The 24,669-nt window shown below is 46.4% G+C and overlaps 1 protein-coding gene across 1 annotated transcript; it reads right to left on the bottom strand.

The window, feature by feature from the left end:
• Nucleotides 1-743: 743 nt before the first annotated feature.
• LOC113192602 (glutathione S-transferase Mu 1-like) lies at nt 744-5,984 on the bottom strand. The gene is made up of 8 exons (XM_026402758.2): nt 5,856-5,984; nt 5,474-5,549; nt 4,953-5,017; nt 4,585-4,666; nt 4,385-4,485; nt 3,405-3,500; nt 3,215-3,325; nt 744-1,217 (listed from the first exon to the last, which is right to left on the bottom strand). The coding sequence occupies exons 1-8, from the start codon at nt 5,889-5,891 to the stop codon at nt 1,128-1,130; spliced, it is 657 nt and encodes a 218-aa protein (XP_026258543.1). The 5' UTR covers nt 5,892-5,984; the 3' UTR covers nt 744-1,127.
• Nucleotides 5,985-24,669: the final 18,685 nt, after the last annotated feature.

The raw sequence follows: 24,669 nt of genomic DNA, 5'->3' as shown, positions 1-24,669 counted from the left end.
GGAGGATACCTTGAAGGCATCTAGAAAACTGAGTAGAGCCAGGATGCTGGACACTTAAGAGATGGGCAGCAAGAAGGGTCCTGGTCTCCCTGCTGGGGACCCGCTACCCTGGTACCTACTCACTGTGAGCCACAGCCCTATTGTCCTGTGGAAGGATTCCATGACCACAGGAGGAAGCAAGATTGCATGCATAAAGGGGTCCTTTGTTCTCTAGACAGCCTCCTAGGCTGCCTGCTCTGAGGGTGTCAGAAATGGGACCAGGAAGTCTCAGACCCCTTCAGACCCCACAAGCATCCTGGTAACCTATCCTATACCAGGAACATGAGTCAGTCCCTCAGGAGTAGCTGGGAAAGGTAGCGAGTACAGGGAGCCAAAGGCGATTAAACAAATGCTGAGCAAGTGGGGTTGAGTCTTCCCTGAGGACCAGGCAAGGCTGTTTGTTAGGGAGCTCAAAGGGAAACAGGGGTGAGCACCAGGCAAGAGGGGTCTTTTGCAGGGACATAGAACAATGAACTGAGATCCAAGGAAGACAGTCACACCATCTTCAAATGCTCTGAAGAGCCTCCTGAGGCCACCAGCTTTGAGGGTATTAGAAACAGAAACCAGGACTATCAAACCCCCTCCATCCTGCCAGAATCCTTGTGAACCCTCCAGCCATTTCTAGTATCCAATCCCATGGGAATGGCAGTGACACTTGGCAAATACAGGGAGGAAAACTTGGAATGAAACAAAATGTCAGCAGGTGTGTTTCAGGCTTTATTGGGATCAGACCAGGCCTGGGCAGCTGCCGCTCTGGGGTCTGAGCTGCACACAAGGGAATACTGGATTTTCAGACAGTTCTCAGGAGCAGGGGTACAGTCAGCTCTGCAAATCAGAGCCAAGGATTCAAGGTTGAATTACACAGAGAAGCAAGAGGGAAGGGACATTGCTGAAGAAGACTGAGAAATGAAGCAGGCAGAGGTTCCAAAGGAGGAGGGAGCCAAGGAGGCCTTGCAGAGGAGGAGGGAGTGGAAAGAGGAGCAAGGACTGAGAAGACTGGTGCCTGGGTGCAGAGAGCCAGCTGTGTGAGGAACCCGGGGCCAGCAGGGCCAAGGACTCCTTCCTCTCAGTCTGGGTGTTACAGCCTCTTACTTGTTGCCCCATGTGGCCATCTTGGAATACAGAGGTGTTGGGAGGAAGCGGCTGGACTTCATGTAGGCAGAGATCTTCTTCAGGCCCTGTGAGTGGCAAGAGGAAGCAGGAGCTCAGGGCTGCTGTCCCATTGGGCTGGAGCAGCCCCAGTGCAGGAGCAGCCCTGCCAGGAGAGCTCCAGTGCTGAGCAGCGCAGAGTCACCATAGTTTCTGGGGTCTGGAAGGACACCCTTCAGGGACATTCTTCAATTTGCAGTGACTGAAGAGAGCATGCAATGCAAAATGCATTATATGCACTAGAAATTGCAATGCAGCTTAGAAAACCCACTCAACAACCCAGCAAGATTGATCATGTATCACCATCTATCAGGAGGGAACCTGAGGTGCAGGGAGAGGGTTTAGGGAACTTCCTCATGCTCACACAGCTAGAAAGTGGGAGGGGCTGGAGAGAGCCTGGCTCTTGCCTTTCCAGTTCTGTGCTCTCTGCTCCACTCCCTTCCTGTGCCCAGACAGGAGGCCCTGTCACTCCCCCTTTGCAAAAACATTGTCCTTTAGGCATTAAGAATTATTCATGCCTGTATTTCACACAGAGACGGATCTACCAGGACAAAGGAGCAGAGAACAATCCGTTGCCTGTTGGAAGAGTAAAGACCTCACCGAGTGACTCACAACATAATTTCACGAGAATTTTTTGGATGACCAGAGACACAGGGAAGAGCCACAAAGAACTGCTGGGCAACTTTCTAATCTGTTTCCTGAGAATAGAAAGTCCAAATGTCTCCACCTGGTACCGGATCCCAAGCTACTAAGCCCAAACTAGCTCATTTCCCACTCTTACACTACCCAGGCCATCTCGCTCTTAGTTATATCGTGCCTTCCTATCAGGAAAATGTCTGTGGAGATCGTGTTCAAGGAGACGCAGGGCTGCCTCTAGCCAACAAGTCAGGCTCAGGAGGTCTCAGGCTGCAGCTCTCCAGTCCCCGCCCCTCCAGTGCTTCCTTCCCACAGTCCTGCCAGCTCTTGGATAAACCCCAAGGCCACTCAGCAGGGACCAGGACCAGAGCTGATGAGAAGTAGCTGAGGAAGCGCATCGTGACATGAGGATTGGGAAGAGAAGGGAGCTCGCTGGCCCTCTTCAGATCAGCACCAAAGTAGGTTTTGCTGGTGACAAAAAGTGGACCTGGGGAGATCTTTTGAGTTTTTCTGAGGTGATGTGCAGGTTGTCCTCCTCAGCAACGATGTGGCACCACTGGCAACTCTTGGTCAGGTGCCTGCTGTTCCCTGCTGCACTCAGTCCCAAGATGGGGCCTCCATACATGTCCACTGGGCCTGACACCAAAGCTCATGTGGAGGAGACACTGAATAAGAGTGAATATCAGTGTACGACCCCAGCTCACACACAGAACGCTTGAGATATTCAAGAGGAGAGAGGATGACGGCTGAAAACAAGATCCCAACCATCCAAAGAGCCATAATAAAGTCCCCAAGGGTCCCCACATATGTACTCACTCAGCACCAGCCACCATCCTGGGGTACCTGTGCTTCCTTGGGTGGCATCTGATGGAGCCAAGCCTGCTGCAGAGCAGCTCTCACCACTGTCTGGGCCTTGCTCTGCCAGTCCCCCAGCCTCACCTCAGCCTCCCACCTCCAGCTGCACACAACTAGCCTCACTCTCCCCCTGCACAGCATCCTGGGCTGTGAAACCCAGGCTTCATGAGGGCCTGAGGTTGCTCCTTCTGACAGAAGGCAGGAAAGACACCCACCAGGGCCTTAGAAGCCAAGGCTGACAGAGAGCTCAGCACAGCGTCCACTGGACCTGGGACCTTGAACAAATGACTTCCCCTCTACAGTCCCAGTTTCCATCTCTGTCCAATGTGCCTGGTAATTCTATCTAAAGCCTTGCAGGTTGTTGTGTCAATAAATTTGTCACAGTGGAGATAACATGTGGCCAAGGGTCCTAACAGAAATCCAGAACTCAAAATGTACTCCTTGTTCTTTTTGTAACCTATGGGATTCAAAAATACTTCCCGGAAAGCAGAAAGGAAAAAGGGCATTGAAGAGTGAAAAAGAGCAGGAGCATCACCTCAAAGCGGGACATGAAGTCCTTCAGGTTTGGGAATGCCTCCAGGCACTTGGGTTCAAATACACGGTGCTGGTCCAGGACATCATAAGTGATGAAATCCACGTAGGTGATCTGCAGAAAGCTCAGGATGAGTGGGCATGAAAATCTCTACCCTGGAAAGAGTGACACCTCCAGACTCCTCCCCTTTTACCTTGTCCCCTGCAAACCAGGGCCGCTTCCCCAGGAACTGTGAGAACAGCTTTATCGTCTCAGGCATGGCCTCCAAGTACTCAGGCTTCTTTTTCTCCTGAGGCAGAAATCAGCTGTCACCACCCTCAGACAGGAGCTCCCTGCCTGAGGGGCTGGCATCAGCAGTGGTGTGCATGGCCCACCTGCCAGGGCTCGGCCGCCAACTTCCCTCAGCCTGTGTCAGGGTGAGGTTTTCATTCCCTGCAACACCACTGCTTAGACTCCTATCTGGTAGCATCTCGCATCTCTCAGAGTGATGCAAAGTCAGACAGGAACACAACATGGTCCCTGAAACTGTCTCTCACCACTCATGGGTCCAAACCACCTCCTGGGAGTCAGACTCAGTATCTGGCAGGTACCCAGGAAAACAGACAACGTTCTACCTAGTGGGGTGGCAGAAGTTCCGAATAGACATTTGAATAGTGTGCATAAAGCTGAGATGTGTTTGATATTGAAAGGAGGAAGGGAAAGGACAGAGGTTCTCTGGAGGACTCTGAGCTGCCCCTTAGGAAAAGTCCTCATTCACGCTGGAGTCAAGGACGCCACTGTGCAGACATCTGAAGAGCAGGCCACATTCCACTCCCCTAACCTGTACTTTCCTTTGTCATGGGTTGAGTCTCTGTGCTCCAGCAGGAGGCACATGATGTGAAGGGCCGTGGAAGAGGTCAGGGACAGGAATGAAAGGGGTTTTAAAGTACACATGAATGTCTATGAAGAGACTGTTTAAGCTGGGGAGTCCGAACCCTATCATAAGAAGGGTGGGGATTGTTTCAAGTCTGTTTGTCAAGATGCCGTTTTATGAATGTCACTCTGTTGGTAGAACAGGAAAGCATGGAGAATCCCTACTACTACTTAATGCAAACAGCATATCGGTCCACTGAAGATGCGAATGGAAAACTTTAACTCTCTAACCATGTCTGGTCCACACAGTGGGAGACTCACAAAGTCAGGGTTGTAGCAGAGCATGATGAAATGCATGCGGACGTCCACAACCTGGTTCTCCAAAATGTCCACACGAATCTTCTCCTCTTCTGTCTCCCCACCTATAGTCCATGCAACAGAGGTGCACCCTCAGCCTCCTACCCCAGCCAAGTCAGGGACACAGCAACCATCCCCCACATCCTGCAGCCAGCCCCACTCACACAGGTTGTGCTTGCGGGCAATGTAGCGCAGGATGGCGTTGCTCTGGGTGATCTTGTGAGGCCCATCGATCAAGTAGGGCAGCTGGATGGACAATCAAGGAAAATCAAGAGAGACACCAGGTCTCAGTCCCCTCTCCCTAATTTAGGGATATAAGATATTTGGCACTCACTGTAACTGTCCTTAGGAATCCCTATGTAAATACACTGTTCAATGAATAAATGACCTGGGACACAGATCATCCCAGAAACACAGTATGGAGCCAGGAATGAGAGTAGCAGATGCACTGAGCCCAGAAACTCTAAGCAGGGCATGTAGATAAGGAAGGGATTCAATCACTTTCCCCAACCACCCCATCCCCCACACCTACATTGGGAAAGTCCAGGCCCAGCTTGAATTTCTCATTCAGCCACTGGCTTCTGTCATAGTCAGGAGCTGTGAAGAAAAGATGTTGTGAAAACAAACCTCTCCTGAGTCCAACCTCCCTTCCCAGGATGCTCCTAACCGGTCAGGGACAAGACCCTGGAGATGGTGGATCTGGAATCTGAGCCACTATCTTAGATCCCAAGGTTTGGGAGGAGGAGGGTGAAGGAGAAATCTGTAGTAGGGGTCCTGGACCTACATGACTACGGCTTTCACATGGTTTTGGCAAGCCTTAATAGGGAACCCAAACCAAACATAAACAGAGGGATAACCAGAAACTCCACTCCCCAAATCCTGTGTTACAAGATCATGTTGCACCCTCCCCAGTCCTTTTGGGAAAGAGTCCAGCAGGAGGAGTTCCGCAGAACTCAACACCAGTTCTGTGTAGTCAGAATTAGCGGAGCTTGAGTTGCTGGGCACCAATCAACAGAAGCCCGGAAGGGACCTGAACCCGAGGGATGCCATTACCGTCCCCCATGGTGTATTTCTTCTCCTCATAGCTTGAGTCTGTGTATTCCAGGAGCAGGCGGATGGGGTGAGCCAGCTGGGAGAGAGAGCCCAAGGTGCAGGTCAGGGATTTAGAGACCCCTGCTGTATGACTTCATCTCCTCCGGGTGACCACCCCCCCGCCCCTGTGACCACCAATTCCCAAGCACGCACACTCACGTGCAAGCAAGCTAATGCGTAAACACGTACACTTCTCAGAAGTTTGAGAGCTGAGGGCTGAGACTCCCTGCCGGCTAATCCAGCAAATCCAGAACTGGATCCACCCCGTGCAACTGCACCCCATCTGCTCCACTGGTCCCCGCCTCGCCTCCCCTTCCAGCCGCCAGGAAAAACCCTCGCTCACCCCGCGGATGTTCCAGTAACCCAGTATCATAGGCATGGTGCTGGCGCTCGTGAACAGAGACGACTGGCCTCGGTGGGACTGTGCGGGGGCTTTATCACAGCGCACAGAGAAGGCAGGGGCGGGACCGGGTGGTCAGTCCCGCCCTGCCCCTCTTATGCACCGCCCTCCCCCTGAGAGACTTCCCTGAAACCTGAAGCCTGGCTCCATCAGTCCCTAAGGGGAGACAGGATTAAGATCCTATCCAAAGATTGCAGAATCACATCGGTTACACATCCACATTTTTACATAATGCCATATTAGTAACTGTTGTATTCTGCTACCTTTCCTAGCAAACTTTGTAATGTTTTGAACAACCAATAAAATAAAATTAAATTAAATTAAATTAAATTAAATTAATAAATAAATAAATGATCCTATCCAGCCTCAGCCCCATAGGGCAAGGAGAAAATCTGTGGGCCCTGAAGCCGAAGGCAAGGCTCTGTCTTCCAGCAGCTTTCCACCCCCCAATAAACCCCCACGGGGTCCACCAGGAGCTGGCAGTGCACTTGGAGACCAGACATATGGTGACAAGAGCAAGGGTTTTCTCTCTTCCCAACATCCTCCCATCGCTCAGCCCAGTTCCCTGGGGTTCAGACGGCTCATGCTGCCCTTGGCACCTCCTCTGTTAGAAGGGAGACAGGAGGAGGTTCAGAGAGGACCCTAGAGGACATCAAAAAGGACAGAGCTGGGCCAGGGCCAATCCTCAACTGTCCAGGTCCCTGTATTTTAGCCTGACCCTGACTCCTGACCCATGTGTACTCTTGGTATCAGAGGGTGACTCAAATGGCTTTTGAGGCCACTCTGGGATCTGCATCCTGCATCCCTCATCAGGATAACATCCTACCCAAATAGATTGCCAACTTTTTTCCTGAGAAGCAGAGGACCATTTCAAAACAAAGAGAGGTGAGATAAATTGTATCGTTGTTGATTGTACCTGTATAAAGGATCTTAAAAGACATAATGGAAATATGAAAATAGGTGAGTGGAACTAAAAATGAAATGGGTTTACATGTTAAAGGGCAAGATTGTTGCTCTTCAGGAAGTAAAGTTTGGAAATTAGCTAAGACTTTGTTGGGACTGCAGGGTGTGAACCCAGCATGTCAATAAAGGTTTCCCACCACTGGGACAAGATATTGGGTGGGGGTGGAGCAGCACAGGCAAAGGTCACCTCATCCCCATCAAGTCAGAGAAGTCACATATTCTGCAAGTCACTGTGAATATGGGGAGCTCTGAGACCACACCACTTGGGCTTGCAGAATGCATTCCCTGTTGCAAATGCTGCCTCCAAGTTCAGATAGGGTTCATGCACACAGCTCAGGTTCCTGGACCTTGTTCAGAGTTAGGTTACAGCCTTAGGCCTCCATGTGAATTGCCCTGCAGGTTTGTCCAGAGCAAGACCATCTCACCAGGCGCACGTGCACACAAACAAACACACTTGCGTGCAAAATACCTCCCCTGGATCTGCTATTGTTCTCATGACACTTTAAAGATTTGTCATTCTCAGTTTTCTACATCTTGAGCTAAAATTTTATCTTCAGATAAAATTCTACAGAAATTACAGGGAAAAAATCATTTTTATATGCTAACATTAAATAGAATCATAATTCTGAAAGGCATAGGATGGATATTGTATGTTGGTGTTCATCCATCTGGTCCCTTCCTTTTTTTAAAATTTTTTTTAGTTGTAGATGAATACAGTATCTTTGTTTTATTTATTTATTTTTTGTATGTGGTGCCGAGGATCAAATCCAGTGCCTCATGCACGTGAGGCAAATGCTCAACCACTGAGCCACAGCCCCTGCCCCATGGTCCCTTCCTTTTTGAAAATACACTTGTGAATATGCTAACACAGAGATACCCCTTGACTAAGACTGTCTATAAGCTTAATTACAGTTTGACTATTAAGAACTGGAAGTCAGATGGAAGCTACAAGGGAGAGATTTTGGAAATATGAGACGTATGTAGTATTTTTATTTTTTATTTATTTTTTATTTATTTCTTACATACATGACAATAGTGGAATGCTTTAACATTCGTAATTATCCACTCACAGCACAATTTTCCGTAACTCTGTATATAAAGTATGTTCATGCCAAATTATGCCATTATACATGAGCTCTCTTTTTGCATTACAATTCTTAATACACCTTTATACCATAATTTATCATATCTCTGTTTGTATATAAGGCATGTTGACACCAAATTCACATCTTCATACAGGTATTTTGTATAATGAAAAAAAACACTGAGCAGAGTGGAGAGGAAGAGAGGTTGAACATACAAGGAGGCCTTGCTGCCCAGGACAAAGACTCTGAGCCGGGAAGATGGAGCCAGAGCACAGGAACCCTTCGGAGTAGGACCTCTCTGCAGAAGGAGGGGAAGAAGGAGTCCAGCAGACTCTGCAAGGTGGGTCCCAGGGGCTAGGAGGAGCATACCAAGGGATAACATGGTAAATATAGAGTTTGAGACAAAACTCAATTCTCTGCTTTTGCTGATGGGTGGGGTCTGTGTAAGTTGCAAGCTACCACAGCCAAGAAACCCCATTTTAACCTTAGCAGCTAATCACAGCAAGGGATGCCTGCTGGCCTCAGCTCCAAGGGTCTCAGCAGGCAAAGCCAGATTCTCCACTACCATGGAAGGGGATGCTCCAGCTCTTAATGGCAGACCCAGGAAGCTCACCACCAATTTCTTTCTGTGTTCTTATCTTGCAAATTCGAAGAATGAATCCGTGGGCAACCACAGAGGGCAAGAGTGAAAGAAATAGGATTCATTTAAATAGAAGAGACAGATCTCTGGCAAGCTGACAGGGGGCCTGACAGCAGTTTTTCCACTTAGATATATTAGCCCAGGGGTTTATATGGCAATTTGGGGGGTCAGAATAAACACTCAGAGACTAATCAGCTCTGTGGATAGGGTAAGAATTTTACTTCCATGGGCAGAAGGGGTACACAGCCACCAAAGCCAAAAGCAGTCGCACTGAGCAGGCAATCTGTTCAGCATTTATCACTGACACAGGCACTGGGTTGTTGCCCACTGCTGGAGCTGACCTCGCAATCTTTGGCATGAATAGCTTTTGAGGAAAGAGGGTACTTAATCATTACCCTCTTACCAATTTAAAAAACAAGCCAATCTATCTTTTCTGTCAACCCTACAGTGGTAGGGCCCACTGTACTATTTCCTATTGGGTTATTTAAAGAAATACCTTTTAGTTGTCCCCACCTCCCTTTGTTCCCTTGTGGTGGGAAATTTCCCCTGAGGTGAGTGCCTCTGGGCATGTGCACAGGTACTGGGGAAGTGAAGAGGGAGGGGAGTGAAGATGTTTTATAGACAGTTATTGTAAGAAGATGGCCTTCAGGAAGCAAGGGGATTTAGAACAGAGCTTCTCTGGGTTGACAGAAAAGACAGATTGGCTTGTTTTTTAAATTAGTAGGAGCACTTATTTAAAAAAAAAAAAACATGGCTGCACTAGTATTGGGAAAATATGAATTCTCTTGGTTGCTCTTGAGTCTGTTGCTTTTACTCAGGTCTGTCCTGCCTCCCTATTTCCATCATCCTGGGACAAATGAGTTGGCTGGAATGTTTAGAGTGTTTCTACAGGTTAACCTCATAGACTTTACATTAAAAAGAAAAAAAAAAAAAAACTTCAATCGGGACACATTATCCTATCTTATGCATTTCCCTCTCTGAAAAAATGTCCCTAGCTGCCCTTAGGAAAAAAGGGCAATGACTACTCTGGTACTTTAGACTGAAAAAGGGATGTTCAAAGTAGAACAGCAGTCAGGTCCTGCTACAGAGGCCTATCTATGAATTCTAAGGAGAAGGGAAGCTTGTTTTTGGATTTTATCTATAAGGTCATTGTCAGATCAGCTGAGGCAGGCAGCGGCCAAAGGAGGAGATTTAAAAGGACCGCTGAACAGGCTTTATTGAGATATCACTCCTGGGCGGAACTCATCAGACCCACAGAGGGGACAGGGGAAGGGTCTGAGGAGAAACCACGTGGAAGCCGGACCGGACTGGACTTTTATGGGGCTTACAGCAGGAAGGGAAGGGCTTGGGACAGGAAAAGGTGTTTCTAGGGTCCTTTGCCCCCTTGGAGTTGGTCAGAGGAGTTGGCTGAACTCCAGGATTGGCCAGGGGGTCCTGATGATTGACAGACGTTAGTCAGGAGATCTGGCTGATTGACAGGCGTTTCCGTCGGCATCTGATTAATGTTCTTTTCCATTGCGGGCTGCTTTGTTCTAAGTTGCCTCTAAGTCGCCGCCAAGTCGCCGCCAAGTCGCCGCCACCGACCTAACAGTCATTTATAGCTTGGGCACCTCACACATTAGGGCAGTCCAGAGGTCTCTGGTGGCAGTTGGATGAGGCCCACATAGGGCAGGGATCATGATAAGACAAATAACATACAAGATAGCAAAGCATGATTTTTTTTGGTAAACAATCAGCAGAAAAGCAATCAGTACTATCAGCCATCCCCTGAAAACTGCAAAGACAGAGACTCATTAAACTTGAGAGTGGGGTCTAACATGCCACTGATTTGTGAGTGGCAGACCATTCAGAATTGTTAGAAACATATACACGACTTTAAGTTTTTATATATCAGTCATACCATCTGCCAGGACAGATCAGAGTCTTGCTGACCTGACCACCTGTGGTTTCTTTGGAAGCATCAGGGACATTTCCCTCTTCAAGGACCCTTCCCTTTACACAATGTGCGCTGGTTGGCTTCCTGTCCTCTAGTATCCTATCAATCCCCCAATCAGGAGATCAGGTGACTCACTGGCATGGCAAAGCCCTTAGTGGGGACCCATTTTTCCATGTGTTTTGGCTAACCTAAGAGGCAAGGACCAAAATATTGGCTATTTTTTCCTGAGCCTTTTCAACTTTCTTGCATTTAGGCTTCAAATTTTGGTTTTAAAACATCCAGGAGGCCAGTCTCGTCAGTCTTTAAGTGGGAGTAATGGGTCTTAACTTTAATGTCTGTAATTTTACAGTTATCTCTTTTGTTTAATTAGCATCCATATAAGTACTAGAAATTAGCATTGTACTATATCTATCCTGCTCAAGATGGTGACAGACCTTGGCTTCAACCACATGGGCTGGTTCGGCAGACTGCAGGATGCTGGAGTTAGGGGTTCATGGAGGCATCCACCAAAATTTCAAAGGAAGGCCTGGGAGGCCAGGCAAAGTGCAACAGGGTTGTAGTACCTGTGGGCTCCCCCTGAGAGGGCAAAGTGTGGAGATGTGAGGAGGAAGTCAAAGTTGCAGTGGAGACTCCCAAGAGTAAGAAATGCCAGTAATGTGGGACATCATCCTAGGAAAGCTGCAGGTGTTGAGTAGAGGCAAGTCAACGGAAAGGCTGCTCGGGATGCAACCAACAATGTAAACAAAAATAATGAAAATGGTTTTGGCCCCATAATGAAAGCACAAATAACCAGGACAGGAGCAGACTTCATGGATCAGCTGTGCCTTTTATTTAGCACCAGAGTCGGCCATCAGAGGGGCTCATTTTCTGGGTAGAAAATGGCTCCCAGTTACAGAAAGTCTATGGGTTTATATAGGTTACATTGGGAAGTGACTCAGCCCTTGAAGACTTTAACAGGATGTGAGTAAAAGGTTGCAAACATTTGGAACTTGTTTTTTACTGGATACTGTTTTTACTAGGCTGGGTATTTACAGTGCAAGGTGGAGGGTTCAGAGCTCAGTGTTCAATTTTTAATCTTGTCCTCCAGAGTTCATTGTATTGTCACAGAGACAGGATTAAGGTGTCATTTCACTGTTATTAAAATTTACTTTGGAAAGGATCAATACTTGTCCTCTTCCCAACAACTGATGGTTATCTCCTTCTCAGGGGAAGGATCAATGTTTTGGCTTCTCCCTCCCACTCTCTCCCAGGCCACACACTGTCTTGGGGAGTTGTCGTTTCAGGCTGTCATTTCCAAATCCTTCAACCAAGGCCACAGATATGGAGCTACACAAGCCCTTTGGAAAAAAACATCAAGATGCCATGTACTCCAGATGCCAGACATGGAGCTATAGCACTTGTTTGCATAGATGGATTTCAGTCTTGCTTTGGTCCTATCTCTTCTTTCTACATCCCTTATTTGTGAATGGAAATGTTTACTCTGTACCTTTATATACTGGATACTTGTAAATTGCTTTTAATTTTATAGGAGCTCACCATGCAAGATTGCCTTGAGCCTCAGAGAAGACTTAGGACTTGAACTTTGAGCAATCTCGGAACTATTGAGACTATCGGGGACTCTTGGGAATGAACTAACTGTATTTTGCATTGTCAGATGAGTGTGGGATTTGGGGGGGGGGCCAGGATGGAATGTTATGGTTTACATGTGGTGTCCCCCAAAAGCTCACATGTAAGACAAGGAGAGAAGGTTCAGAGGAGAAATGATTGGGTTGTGAGAGTCTGAACACAATGAATGAATTAATCCCCTGATAGAGATTAACTGAGTAGGAAGTGAAGTGGTGGGGTGTGGCTGGAGGAGGTGGGAATTGGGGGCATGGCTTTGGGGTTCATATTTGTATCTGGTAAATGGAGACCTCTCTTTCTGCTTCCTGATCTCCATGTGAGCTGAATCCCACTGACACACTCTTCCACCATGATGTTCTGCTCACCTGGAGCCTTGAGGAATGGAGCTGGCCTTTTATGGACTAAGACCTCTGAAACCATGAGTCCTCAAATAAACTTTTCCTCCTAAAATTGTTCTGGTCAGATTTTTTAGTCACAGCAGTGAAAAATCTGACTAAAAATCTGACTAAATATATATCTCACAGGATTAAAGGTGAATTCACCAGAAAAAGTGAGCTAAAAAAAAGACAGATAATTCTCCAAAAAATGTAATGGCCATAATTAATCTAGAAAAGGACCATATGGAACATGTTGGGTTTATTGATTGTTTATTTTTTTATACAGGTATTGAACCTAGGTATACTCAACCACTGAGCCACATTACCAGCCCTTTTAATTTCTTTATTTCAAGACAGGCTCTCACTAAATTACTTAGGGCATTGCTAGTTTGCTGAGGATGGCTTTGAAATGCAATCCTCCTGCCTCACACTGTCACATTCTGGGATTACAGGTGTGCATCACTGTCCCCAGCTCCTTCATGTGGAACGTCTTTGTCAGACCAGAGTGTACTTTTGGATCAAAGTTGTCAACCAGATATTTAAAGAATGTCGGGGGAGCTGGGGTTATAGCTCAGTGGTAGAGCATTTGCCTAGCATGTGTGAGGCACTGGGCTCGATTCTCAGCACCACATAAAAATAAGTAATAAAAAAAAATAAAGGCCCATCAACAACTAATAAAAAAGTTTAAAAAAAAGAATATGGGGACCCATGAAGTTCTCAGGAAAATGTTTTTAAAGAAAAATAAACTTGTACATATAGCATCATATCCTTTTATTTTTTCCTCCAACAGGATTTATTTTATTTTATTTTTAATTGTAGGGGGACACAATACCTTTATTTTATTTGTTCATTTTTATGTGGGGCTGGGGATTGAACTTAGTGCTTCATGTGTACTAGGCAAGCACCCTACCACTAAGCTACAACTCCAGCCCAGGATTTTTTTTTTTTTAATCTCCTGTGCCTGAAGATAAAACCCTGCAGGAATTAGGGTGTTTTCAGACATTCCTGGGCCAATCATGTGAGTTTCCTGAAGCTGAGTCCCTTAAATTTGGGGTAACACCTGCTACATTATTTTCAAAGCCGAAGGTAGACATTTTAAGCATTCTCAAAAGGCCTAGACCTGGAGCAACCGGCCTTTCCAGATCTCCTTCCCCTTGGTCTCCCCCTTTCTGTAGTATTTAGGAAGGAACTTACTGAAAGAGTAGAATCCCAGAGTTCAAGAAAAGTCCTCCATCAATTTGGATTTAAAAGTGACATCTTTTTCCCACCTCTGGTTTCAAACTGGTTTGGGCAATTGGTCATGCAACTCCAATCGTAAGATGGTGTTATAGTTCCTGTTTCCCTCAGGAGCCCTCTCTCCCCATCCTCCTGCTGGTATTTGGGTCAGGTTTGAGTACAGAAAGGCATTAGGCATTTCTTCCCCCGGGGTCTGAGGGTCAAAAGAATCCCAGGGTATAAGTACTACTTGTATCAGATGGAGTGTCCCCCCTCTGAAAGACAAGGAGGAAGAAGACATCCCACATGGCATTCCTTCATTGTTCCTCCACCAGGTTGAAGTGTCGCTCAATCCCCTGTGGACCTCAAAGCTGCTGGGATCACTCCTTGAGACCTATCTAGGACTTTTGAGCCATTCAGATTAGTCACCCCTTACCGATGCACCACTCAATGTCCCTTCCCTCAAAGTCTTTTTTATCTACTATGATGCTCAAAATGTGAGCAACCATGTAATGAGGCTTGACTCAGGCTGGTTGGATTAGTTGCTCTTATCAATGCATTATTTAAAATTCCTTTTCTTAGTGTAATTTCCCAAAGAGAAACTCTGATTCTTGTGTATTGTGTTTACCCCAAATTATGGAGGCACTATAGACAGTGTTGAGCATCCAGAGGAAACAGGCCAATAGCTCTCTCTCTCTCTCAGCTATTGTTCTAAGAGAGAGACACGTTCCTGAGGGCCTGAACCAGTTTTCAGCCTTTCCTGATGTTTGCATTTGTCATTATACTCATAATTAGGGCCCTTAAAGTCCTGTTATATCTATTGTAAAAAGTAATCTATTTTATAGAGTCAAGGATGATGTCCCCACTGTAACAGGTCCAACATTGGAGCCCTGGAGGGGAGAAGGAGTGGATGACAATAGACTGTGTTATCCTTATTTAACCAAATAGGTAGAGAGGCTATCTATTGATGAATGAATAATGAAAACGTGGTACATATATACCAAGGAATACTATTCAGCCATAAAAATTGTGATTCTGTCATTTGTCAAAACATGGATGGCACTGGAGATCACTTCATTCAGTCAAATAAGCCACATACAGAAAGACAAATGCTTCATGAACTCACTCATTTGCAAAATCTAAAATGTTGATCTCATAGGTTTTGAGAGGAGAATGGTGGTCACCAGGGGAGAGGAGAAGAGAAGAGAAAGGAGTCAAAGTTAGTCAATGAGTACTAAGTTGCAATTAGATGGAAGCAGGAAAGTTGGGTGTGCCATTGCACACTCGGATTTTCTACAGATAATGATAATGTGCTGCATATTTCCAAACTCCAGAAGTAAGGATTTTGAATTATTTCACTACAAAGAAACAATATGTACTTAAGTGCTGCAGGCTGCTCGGCCGCTGCCGAGCACTGCCTGCCGCACCCCTGCTGAGCGCTTCCCTGCTGGGCTGTCAGTGCACGCCGGCTTGCAATCTTGCAACCCGGTTGGGCACAAAAACACAAGCCAGTCAAACTGAGACAAAGTTTTATTTTGTGAGAGGCCGTGTGCGTCCCCTAACAAGTGGGTCCACCACGTGTGTTCTACCTGAGGGGGGGGGGGCTCCACTTCCCCCGGAACACCCTCCTACCATCCTTTCCCAACCAATGGGAACTCTCCCATTACAAGAGTGACATGAGTAACCTGAGTCCCGAAACGGGCCCAGGTAAACAGCAGGAGACAATTACCATAATGTAACTTAACATAATCATAATCTGAATGGCTGGTTGGCAGTCACTAAACCCAAAGGTGCCTGTATCAATATTTTTGCTGTGGCTCTAGCACTTAAGGAGATAAATATGTTGAACACAATTGAAACATTACATGGTACACAAGAAAAGTGGATGATTTCTTGTTTTTGTGCATGAGTTTTACATTTTTATTTGATTTAAACTTTTAGAAAAAGGAAACAATTATCACCATTTACAAGATGCTGCCAAATTTGAATTGAGAAAAAAAATGTTCTATGTATCCAACATTTAAGAATGAGACAAAACAAAATAACAATTCAAAAAAGTAGAATAGTGTGAACGTCTAGTGCGTTCGGGTCCCTGGGTAAGGGTCTCGAAATCACCGGGACACAGGGGATGCAGAGCCAAGGCAGCAATTGCAACTGCATGCTGAGCTTTATTTGCATGTTCCTTTTATATTCTTCTTCTAACAAAGCAAACAATTCTTCAGTAACACTTCACCCACATAGCCCAAATATCATGCCTCAGTGGGTACACAGAGCTAAATTCAAGTTGTTCCTGTTCTTTTTGATAAGTACCCTCCCAAAGTTCTTTGTAGACATTATCTAATCCCCAAATGTACTGTTCCCAGGTCCAGTACGCAGGAAGCTTCTTCCTCTAGGCCAAACCATGCAGAAGCTTGTGTCTTGTGATAAGGGGAAGAGGACTTTTCCTCCTCCTAGCGAGCCATGCCTTCAGCTGACCTAAATCACAGCCATAGCTTCTTGCAAAGTGTCAGGCTGAGGGAGCTAAACTCTGCACACTTAAACCCCAACAGAATAGCACCAAAGTTCAAGGTAGAAATTTGTGGAAACAAAGAAAAATCTGCTGATATCTTCTTCCTGTTGCTGTGTCCTGAGCTGTTTTTCTCTGCCTTGACCTTCTGTCATGATATTCTGTCTCACGTTGGTCCCAGAGCAATGGTGTCAGCCATCTATAAACTGAGACCTCTGAAATCCTGTCGACATAGCTGCAAATTCAAGCTAAAGAAATGCGCTGATGTGGAGAAATACCATTTCATGCTGTATTCCACAGTACTTTTAGAAGTGATGTCTCCTGTTCCTCTAAGCTGTGACAATTCCTCAGATTTCTCTGATTTTGACCAGGACATCTATAAGGATGGGAATACTATTTCCCACTTCTTCATGTGTTGGAGCTGAAATGGGAAGTCTGAATGATATTTTCAACTTCTCACTGGCTAATACCTTTACTATCATTCTTCAGTATGTGCTTGAAAATATGGCTTTCCACATTGCCTTACCAGTCATTTTTAATTAAATATTTATAAGGAAGGCCTAAAATTTCAGAAAGTGTAGTGGCTCTTCCCCACAGAAGAGTCTTAACTGGGCTTCTCCAGAAATCCTCACCATGGCTGATTTTGGGACTGTCAGCAAAAGAGTCTCTGCAAAAGAGTTCAATGTACATAAACTTCCTATTTTCGTGTCACCCTATTTTACTTGGCCACTGGCCAGGACGATACCAGCTCTCCAGGTGCTGGACACCCCCTTACTAGTTTTTCACAAACGTATCCACTACAGTAGTTTGTAGAAATGTGCAAACAAGGCCTCTGGCCTTGAGCTGGGCTTCACAGAGATGTCTACATTCCTAAGATAAGAGAAGTTACCAATTGGGCTCCATGGTAACAGCTGGCAGGGGGAGGAAAGAAAGGGGAGAAGAAGCTCCCCCCTTCTCAGGTGTTGTCCTTGAAGGGTTAACTTGCCCAAAAGCAGTGAAAGAAAAAGCTGTTTTTATGTAAACTTCTGCAGACTGTGAATTTCTGCACCCCTCCCTTTACATGCTGGGTATAAAACTCTGAAACTACCTGAACTTGGGGTTCAGGGGGGTTGATTGATTACAGCAAAAGCTGTGCCCTCTGAATCTAGCTGCAGCTAAATAAAACTGTTTCCTCCTGTCTTTGGTGCCTCGCCTCATCTGTCCCTACAACAGAGGAGGTAAGGAAGGCTATTCTGCCTCTCTTGTCTCCGGGGACCAGCTTCCCCGGGGTGATGGGGGGACAGTGTTCCCCTTGGCACGCATAGGTCACTCTTGGCCTGAAGGAGGATCAACTCACTGGGCACCCTGGGGCTGCGACCCCCCCCCCAGTACAATGGAACCCACAAGGAGCAGGAACCAGAATTAGGGTTTTGGAGCACCACCCAAATGAACAAGTAGGATCCAGGTCCATTTGTTTTGGCAGCCCACCTGACTTCCCCTTCGAGGCCTAAGCAGGTGGAAGAGAGGCTTGATCAACCTCAGTTGGGTCCTGAATACCCTCCAAAGTGGCTGGAGCTGAAACCGACCCAGGGAGTTGCCTGAGTAGTCTCTGTTCGGGGTCAGCGAGCAGAGGGGAAACCGTGACGCCCTTTTTGTTTGGTTTGGAATTGTTGGAATTTGGGCGGTATAGAAATTTTGTTCTGGCCATGTCTGTGTGAAAGTGCGTGACTGAGACAGACAAAGGGGAGGGTTCCAACCCAACCCGAGAGCCAAAGCGAGTTCGGAGTTGTGATCCACAGCTCTATGGCACCTCCTATGGTCTATGGTGGAATTTCACCAACCAACGTCTAGGTGAAAGCTCCAGGGAGGGGGGGGGGGGTTGATACCGACCCGCAAGGCTAAGAGGGCCCTAAGTCCTTGAAAGGGGGAAGTGAGCCTTGTCCTAAGTGTGCCACACTGACACAGGGTGGAACATGGGAGGCACACAAAGGAAACAGAGTTCCTTGAACCCCTTGGAGTGTAAGTTGAAAAATTTTAAGATGGGTTTTAAGGGAAATTATGGGGTAAAACTCACTCCACAAAAGTTATGTACTCTCTGTGAAGCAGAATGGCCCACCCTAGGTGTGGGCTGGCCACCAGAAGGATCTTTAGATGAGAGTGTCATTGCTGAGGTCCTTTTAATAGTTGTCGGAACCTCTGGGCACCCAGACCAGTTCCCTTATATTGATTTCTGGCAAGAAATAGTACAGAAACAGCCCCCTTGGTTGAGAGCCTGTCTAGATGGACAGTCCAAGCTGATGTTAGCACGAAGTGTAGCAGCCTCTAAAACCCAGCAGAAGGCAACTAGACAGAAGGAACCTGACCAAAAAAAGCTAGAAGAAAATCCAGCGAGCCAGAAGAGACTCCACCACCTTATGCACCACTCTACCCAACCTTACCAAGGCCACTGGAACAACAGCCTGCCCCGACAGCCCCCTCATCCTCAGAGATAACAGATGATAGTTCTCCAGCACCTTCTACTCCTTCCTCCAATTCATCCTCAGAGCCAGAAACTTCCCCAGAACAAAAGTCTTCTCTTCCACCTCCCGAGACCGGAGTGGGAACACATCCTAAGACCAGAGCCATTACCCAAAGGAGAGCCCTCCAGATGCCTTTAAGAGAGGTTAGAGGACCAGCCTATGTTGACCAGGAGGGAAATGTTCAAGGGGGACAATGCATTTGTATGTCTCAGCCTTTCACCTCCACTGATCTTTTAAATTGGAAAAATCATACTCCCTCCTATACAGAAAAGCCTCAGGCCATGATTGATTTGATACAATCCATTTTCCAGACCCACCAGCCTACCTGGGTGGACTGCTGCCAGCTTCTTCTGACTCTATTTAATACAGAGGAGCATAGATGGGTAACCTGAGCAGCTTTAAAATGGCTAGAGGAACAGGCTCCAGAGGTACAAGGCAACATCCAAGCCTATGCCCAGGCCCAATTTCCTGCCACTGACCCCCCGTGGGACCCCAACAATGAGGAGGACCTCCAAAAGATAAAGAGATATCAAGAAGCCTTCACAGGAGGCCTCAAGGAAGAGGGAAAGAAAGCCCTAAATATAAACAAGATATCAGAATTGCTCCAGAAACCTGATGAAAGCCCCAGCCAACTCTATGAACATCTGAGTGAGGCCTTCCGACTCTTTACTCCCTTTGATCCTGAGGCACTCAACGCAGCCTTTGTGGGACAAGCTCAGAATGACATTGGCTGAAAATTACAAAAACTAGAGGGGTTTTGCTGGAAAGTGTGCCAATGAGCTGACTGAGGTCGCCGCTACAGTGTTTTTTTATCAATTGAGACCAAGAGGCTCAATGAGAAGCAGACCAAGAGATGAAAAAGAAAATGGATTTCCTTGTGGCTGCCTTTATTGCGAACTCAGGAATTACTCAAAGGGGCGGGGGTGTCCTGCCAGAACAAAACCAAAACAATATTCAAAATCGGGGTCAAATGCAAAGCCAAAGAAAATTCTGGCTGGAGGGACCATCCCATCCCGGGATTAAGCTGAGACCAAACCAGTGCAGCTACTGCCATCTGGAGGGCCATTGGAAGATTGGATGCCCCCGGCTGAAGAAAGACAACTGGGCTGCGGCTACTCCTTACCAGGACAAGAGAGGTGAAGTCATTCGAGGGTGATACCAGCCTACAAACAGGTCACCCATGATGCCCAATGCCACAAACACCCATCTGATACCCCTGAGATAGATTCTGTGGGACTGGCAGCCATGGAAAGTTATGATGAGAACTAGGACTGACCGGGCTCCATCCCTTTGGTCCCCAGGAGCCTATGGTCCGAATGTTTATAGGGGGCTAACCCATGGACTTTATGGTGGACACTGGAGCTCACCACTCAGTGGTGACCAGACCTGTGGGCCCACTTTCAAAGAAACAGACCACAAAATTATCGGGGCCACAGGCAACAAAGCTCGTCATCCTTTCCTGTTGCCCCAGCGACGCAATTTAGCAGCCAAGAAGTGACTCATGATTTCCTGTGTATGCCAGATTGCCCAGTACGGTTGATGGGTCGAGACCTGCAAGGAAAACTCCAAGCCCCAATAACTTTTTATGCAAGAGGTCAGGCAGACTTATCATTGGGAAACCCTGAGGCGAAAATTTTAACCCTCACCATTCCCCAAGAAGAGGAATGGAGTCTCTTCAGCCAAGTAGAGACACCATAGCAGGAGCCAGAACTTCCTTTCCAAGTGCCAGGAGTATGGGCAGAGGACAGTCCACCAGGACTAGCCCAAAATATTGCTCCAGTAACAGCGGAATTAAAACCAGGAGCCACGCCAGTACACCTGAGACAATATCATATTCCTCATAAGGCACAACTCAGAATTCAAAAACATTTGGACGGACTTTTGCAACATGGGATTCTCAGGCCGTGCTAATCACCCTGGGATACATCTCTTTACCTATCCAAAAACCAGGGACTGATGATTACAGGCCAGTCCAAGATTTATGTGTAGTAAATCAAGCCATGGTCACCTTACATCCTGTGGTCCCCAATCCATATACTCTCTTAAGTCTGCTCCCGGCTGAAGCAGCCTATTTCACATGCCTGCACCTTAAAGATGCCTTCTTTTGCATTCGACTGGCACCACAGAGTCAGCCGCTCTTTGTCTTCCAGTGGTGAGATTCTAATGGGAACAAAGGCCAATTGACCTGGACTAGATTACCACAAGGTTTTAAAAACTCACCCACTATCTTTGGGACGGCACTGGCCTCTGACTTAGAAGCCTTTCCTGCAAGACAGTGTGGGTGCACACTGCTCCAGTATGTAGATGATCTGCTGCTGGCCGGATCAACCAAAGAGGACTGCATGAAGGGGACACAACTGCTTCTCACTCTCTTCTATACAAGGCTGGTTACAAAGCCTCAAAGGAAAAAGCCCAGATCTGTCAGGAAAAGGTCAAATACCTTGGTTTCTATCTGACTCAGGGGCATCGACAGCTGGCCTCTGAAAAGAAATAGGCGATCTGCTCAATTCCAGTCCCTTCCACCCGCTGTCAAATTAGAGAATTCTTGGGAGCTGCTGGATTCTGCCATCTATGGATCCCCAACTTTTTAGTCATGGCAAAACCCCTCTATGAAGCCACAAAGGGGGGAGAACAAGATCCTCTGTTGTGGGAGCCAATACAACAAAAGGCCTTTGAGGACATTAAACAAGCACTCACCAGTGTACCTGGATTAGGGCTCCCTGACCCCGCAAAGCCTTTCTTTCTGTTTGTCCCTGATCAATCTGGAGTAGCTGTAGGAGTTTTGACTCAGATGCTGGGGACATGGCACCATCCAGTGGCCTACTTGTCTAAACAGCTGGACTCTGTAGCCCAAGGCTGGTCATCTTGTTTGTGGGCCCTCGAAGCCACAGCTCTGCTGGTGTTGGAAGCTGATAAACTGACTATGGGACAAGAATTCGTTGTCAGGGTTCCTCATTCAATTTTGACATTGTTAGAGTATAAAGGACACTATTGGTTGACTAATGAAAGAATGGTCAATTATCACGGCATGTTATGTGAAAACCCAAGTATCTACATTGAGGTTGTCCAAACTCTAAACCCAGCAACTTTGCTGCCCATTGGACCTGGACAACCTGATCACAACTGTGTTGAGATCATGGGTGAAGTGTTCTCCAGCAGATTAGACCTAACAGACCAGCCTCTCAAGGACCCTGATGCAGAGAACTTCACAGAGGGAAGCAGTTTTATAAAAGATGGGATACTTTTTGCTGGATATGCCGTGGTCACTTTGGACTCTACTGTTGAGGCAGAACCTCTGCCTCAGGGAACCTCAGCACAAAAGGCAGAGCTTATTGCTCTGACTGGAGCACTTCAGTTGGCAGCAGGAGTCTGTGCAAATATTTACAGAGACTCGAAATATGCGTTCACTACCCTTCACGTTCATGGGAACTTTTATAAAGAAAAGGGGATAATTAACTCGGGAGGAAAAAACATAAAATATGGGCAGGAAATTCTTAAACTTTTAGATGCAGTGTGGACTCCCAAAAAGGTTGCCATTATGCATTTCCAGGGTCATCAAAAAGGAAATACTGTGGTTGCTCAGGGAAACCTGAGAGCTGACAGAGAGGCCAGATTAGCTACTTAAAAAAAAAAAATGGGAAGGAAATCCAGTCCCAGATTTAAATGCTGCTCTCCAGCCTGATCCTCTAACACAATGGGAGCCAAAATATTCCCTATATGAAAGTAATTTGTTTAAGTCTGAAGAAGGAAACTATCTCCCAGGTGGATGGTGAAGATTTTCTAATGGCCACATAGCCATACTGGAGATTCTAGCCCCAGCCTTTATCAGACAGTCCACAGGAGAACACATATTGGATGTATAGCACTTGAGACAATTCTGAGCCAACATTTCTATATCCTCCAGCTCACAAGCATTACCCGGGTGATCTGTGAACAATGTGAGGTTTGTGCATGTAACATTCCCCGCCAGGGCCAAGACTTCCACCAGGAATCTGAACTATAGGAGGAGCACCTTTTGAGGACTTGGAAGTAGACTTCACTGAACTACCACGCTCACAGGTGTATAAATATCTTTTGGTCTTTGTGTGCTCATACTCTGGCTGGGTAGAAGCCTTTCCAACCCACACTGAAAAGGCTAGGGAGATAGCCAGAATGCTCCTCCAGGAAATTTTTCCCAGATTTGGTATCCCAATGACTATTGGCTCAGACAATGGGCCAGCTTTTGTGGCTGAGGTGATACAATTACTGGCCAAAAATTTAAACATCAGATGGAAATTACATACCACCTATAGGTTGCAGAGTTCTGGTAAAGTTAAAAGGATGAACAGGACTTTAAAGACTCAATTGGGGGCTACGGTTGTGGCTCAGTGGTAGAGCACTCATCTAGCATGTGCAAGGCTCTGGGCTCGATCCTCAGCACCACATAAAAAATAAATAATATAAAGGTATTTTAAATAAATAAATAAAGACTCAATTGGGTAAGCTATGTCAGGAGGCTCACTTACATTGGGATGAACGTCTCCCTATTACACTGTTAAGGATTAGATCCACTCCCACTAGGACTGGATTCTCTTATGAGATAATGTTCGGGAGGCCCTCCCCTCTTATTAGGGGACTATAGTGAAACTTAGCATCCAGTGAGACTTATGGATGGTCTATGCATGGTTGAAGCTTGAAGAGACTACTGCCCTGTGTCAGCCACATGGGAGGGACTGGCTGATCAATGCACGGTGAAAGATAAACTTCCCAACCAGGACTAACAGACTCTTTCAACCTCTAAGGTAGTTCTTATAGCGTAATGCATTGCCACCCCTCATTTCCAGGTATATACATAGTTCTCTGTTTGGTTTTTTGCTGCTGGTTTGATAATAATAACTCCCACTGGCTGAATTCTGGGCAACAAAATTTAATTTAAATTTTTTTTAAATCTTGCTTATATAAGTTTTCTAGGATTTGTTTGCTGTTATTAGTTTGGCTTCACTAACTTATGTTGTTCAACCTATGCTAATGAAAATGCTAGTCTATCATTTAGTGTAGTTTCTTTTGATAATCTTAAGGGGCTCTGCCCTACTCCTATCCCAACAGTGGAGATCACGTGAACCATGTGTCAAGCCAATCTATTATTAAACATATACTTAGGACCTGTCCCACCAGAGGAATTCTATAGGTGGATGACTGTTTGTCTCTGAAAAGGAAATTAATACACGGCTTGTACTAATCCCAATTTAAGGGAAATATAACTTGCCCAGGAAATTTTCCCTTTACCAGTGGAATTTGGTATTATTGGCCTCTAGACTCCCAGCCACTGACATGGAAAAGTTTTATAAAAAGTGATTCAAACCAAGTGCCTTGAGACCCACCATAGGTCCTAACCCTAAAGCTAAACTATATAAGGGGTCAAGCCCAAATCTCAACCTTCCTCCCTTAGGAAAGAGTCTCTTTCTGGACCTAACAGAAGAATTGCCAAAAACCTTGGGGTTAAAAATTGTTGGGTCTTGGCGGGGGGCTGTGAGTGAAGAATGGCCGTGGACAGGAATAAATCTAGATGCTTGTACCCTACTACTGTGGAATAAGACCCAAGTGGAACCAAGAAATGAAAGCCCCAAGGCTGGGTTCTCACTTCAGAAGTATGTGGTGAAGAATGTGTTGGCAGATTTGGACCCCACCACACCCAATGGGTCAGTGAAACTCCATGTAATAACATATTGTTTTGGACCTCCACCTGGTGGCCAGAGAAACCTACTTGGTTTGGAGCAGATAACCCAGGCTGGCTGGGGATTAGAGGTCTAAGATGCAAAAAGCCCATAAGAAAAGAGTGCTTTTTAACTAACTGTACATGTCCAGACACTAACCAAATCAGTTCTTTTCGGGCCATCCCTGAGATCCATAAATTCTGGAGCAATCCAGCTCCCTC

The sequence above is a fragment of the Urocitellus parryii genome, chromosome 11 (assembly GCF_045843805.1).
Source record: "Urocitellus parryii isolate mUroPar1 chromosome 11, mUroPar1.hap1, whole genome shotgun sequence".
Classification (NCBI taxonomy): domain Eukaryota; kingdom Metazoa; phylum Chordata; class Mammalia; order Rodentia; family Sciuridae; genus Urocitellus; species Urocitellus parryii.
Note: the sequence above shows the minus strand (reverse complement) of the source record. Positions and strands in the feature narration are given on the sequence as shown.

Coding starts and splice junctions, on each gene's coding strand:
- LOC113192602 (XM_026402758.2), bottom strand. CDS start 5,891: ATGCCTATGATACTGGGTTACTGGAACATCCGCGGG. Junction 5,550..5,855: donor GTTACTGGAACATCCGCGGG/GTGAGCGAGGGT, acceptor TCTCTCTCCCAG/CTGGCTCACCCCATCCGCCT. Junction 1,218..3,214: donor ACTTCATGTCCCGCTTTGAG/GTGATGCTCCTG, acceptor TGCCACTCACAG/GGCCTGAAGAAGATCTCTGC.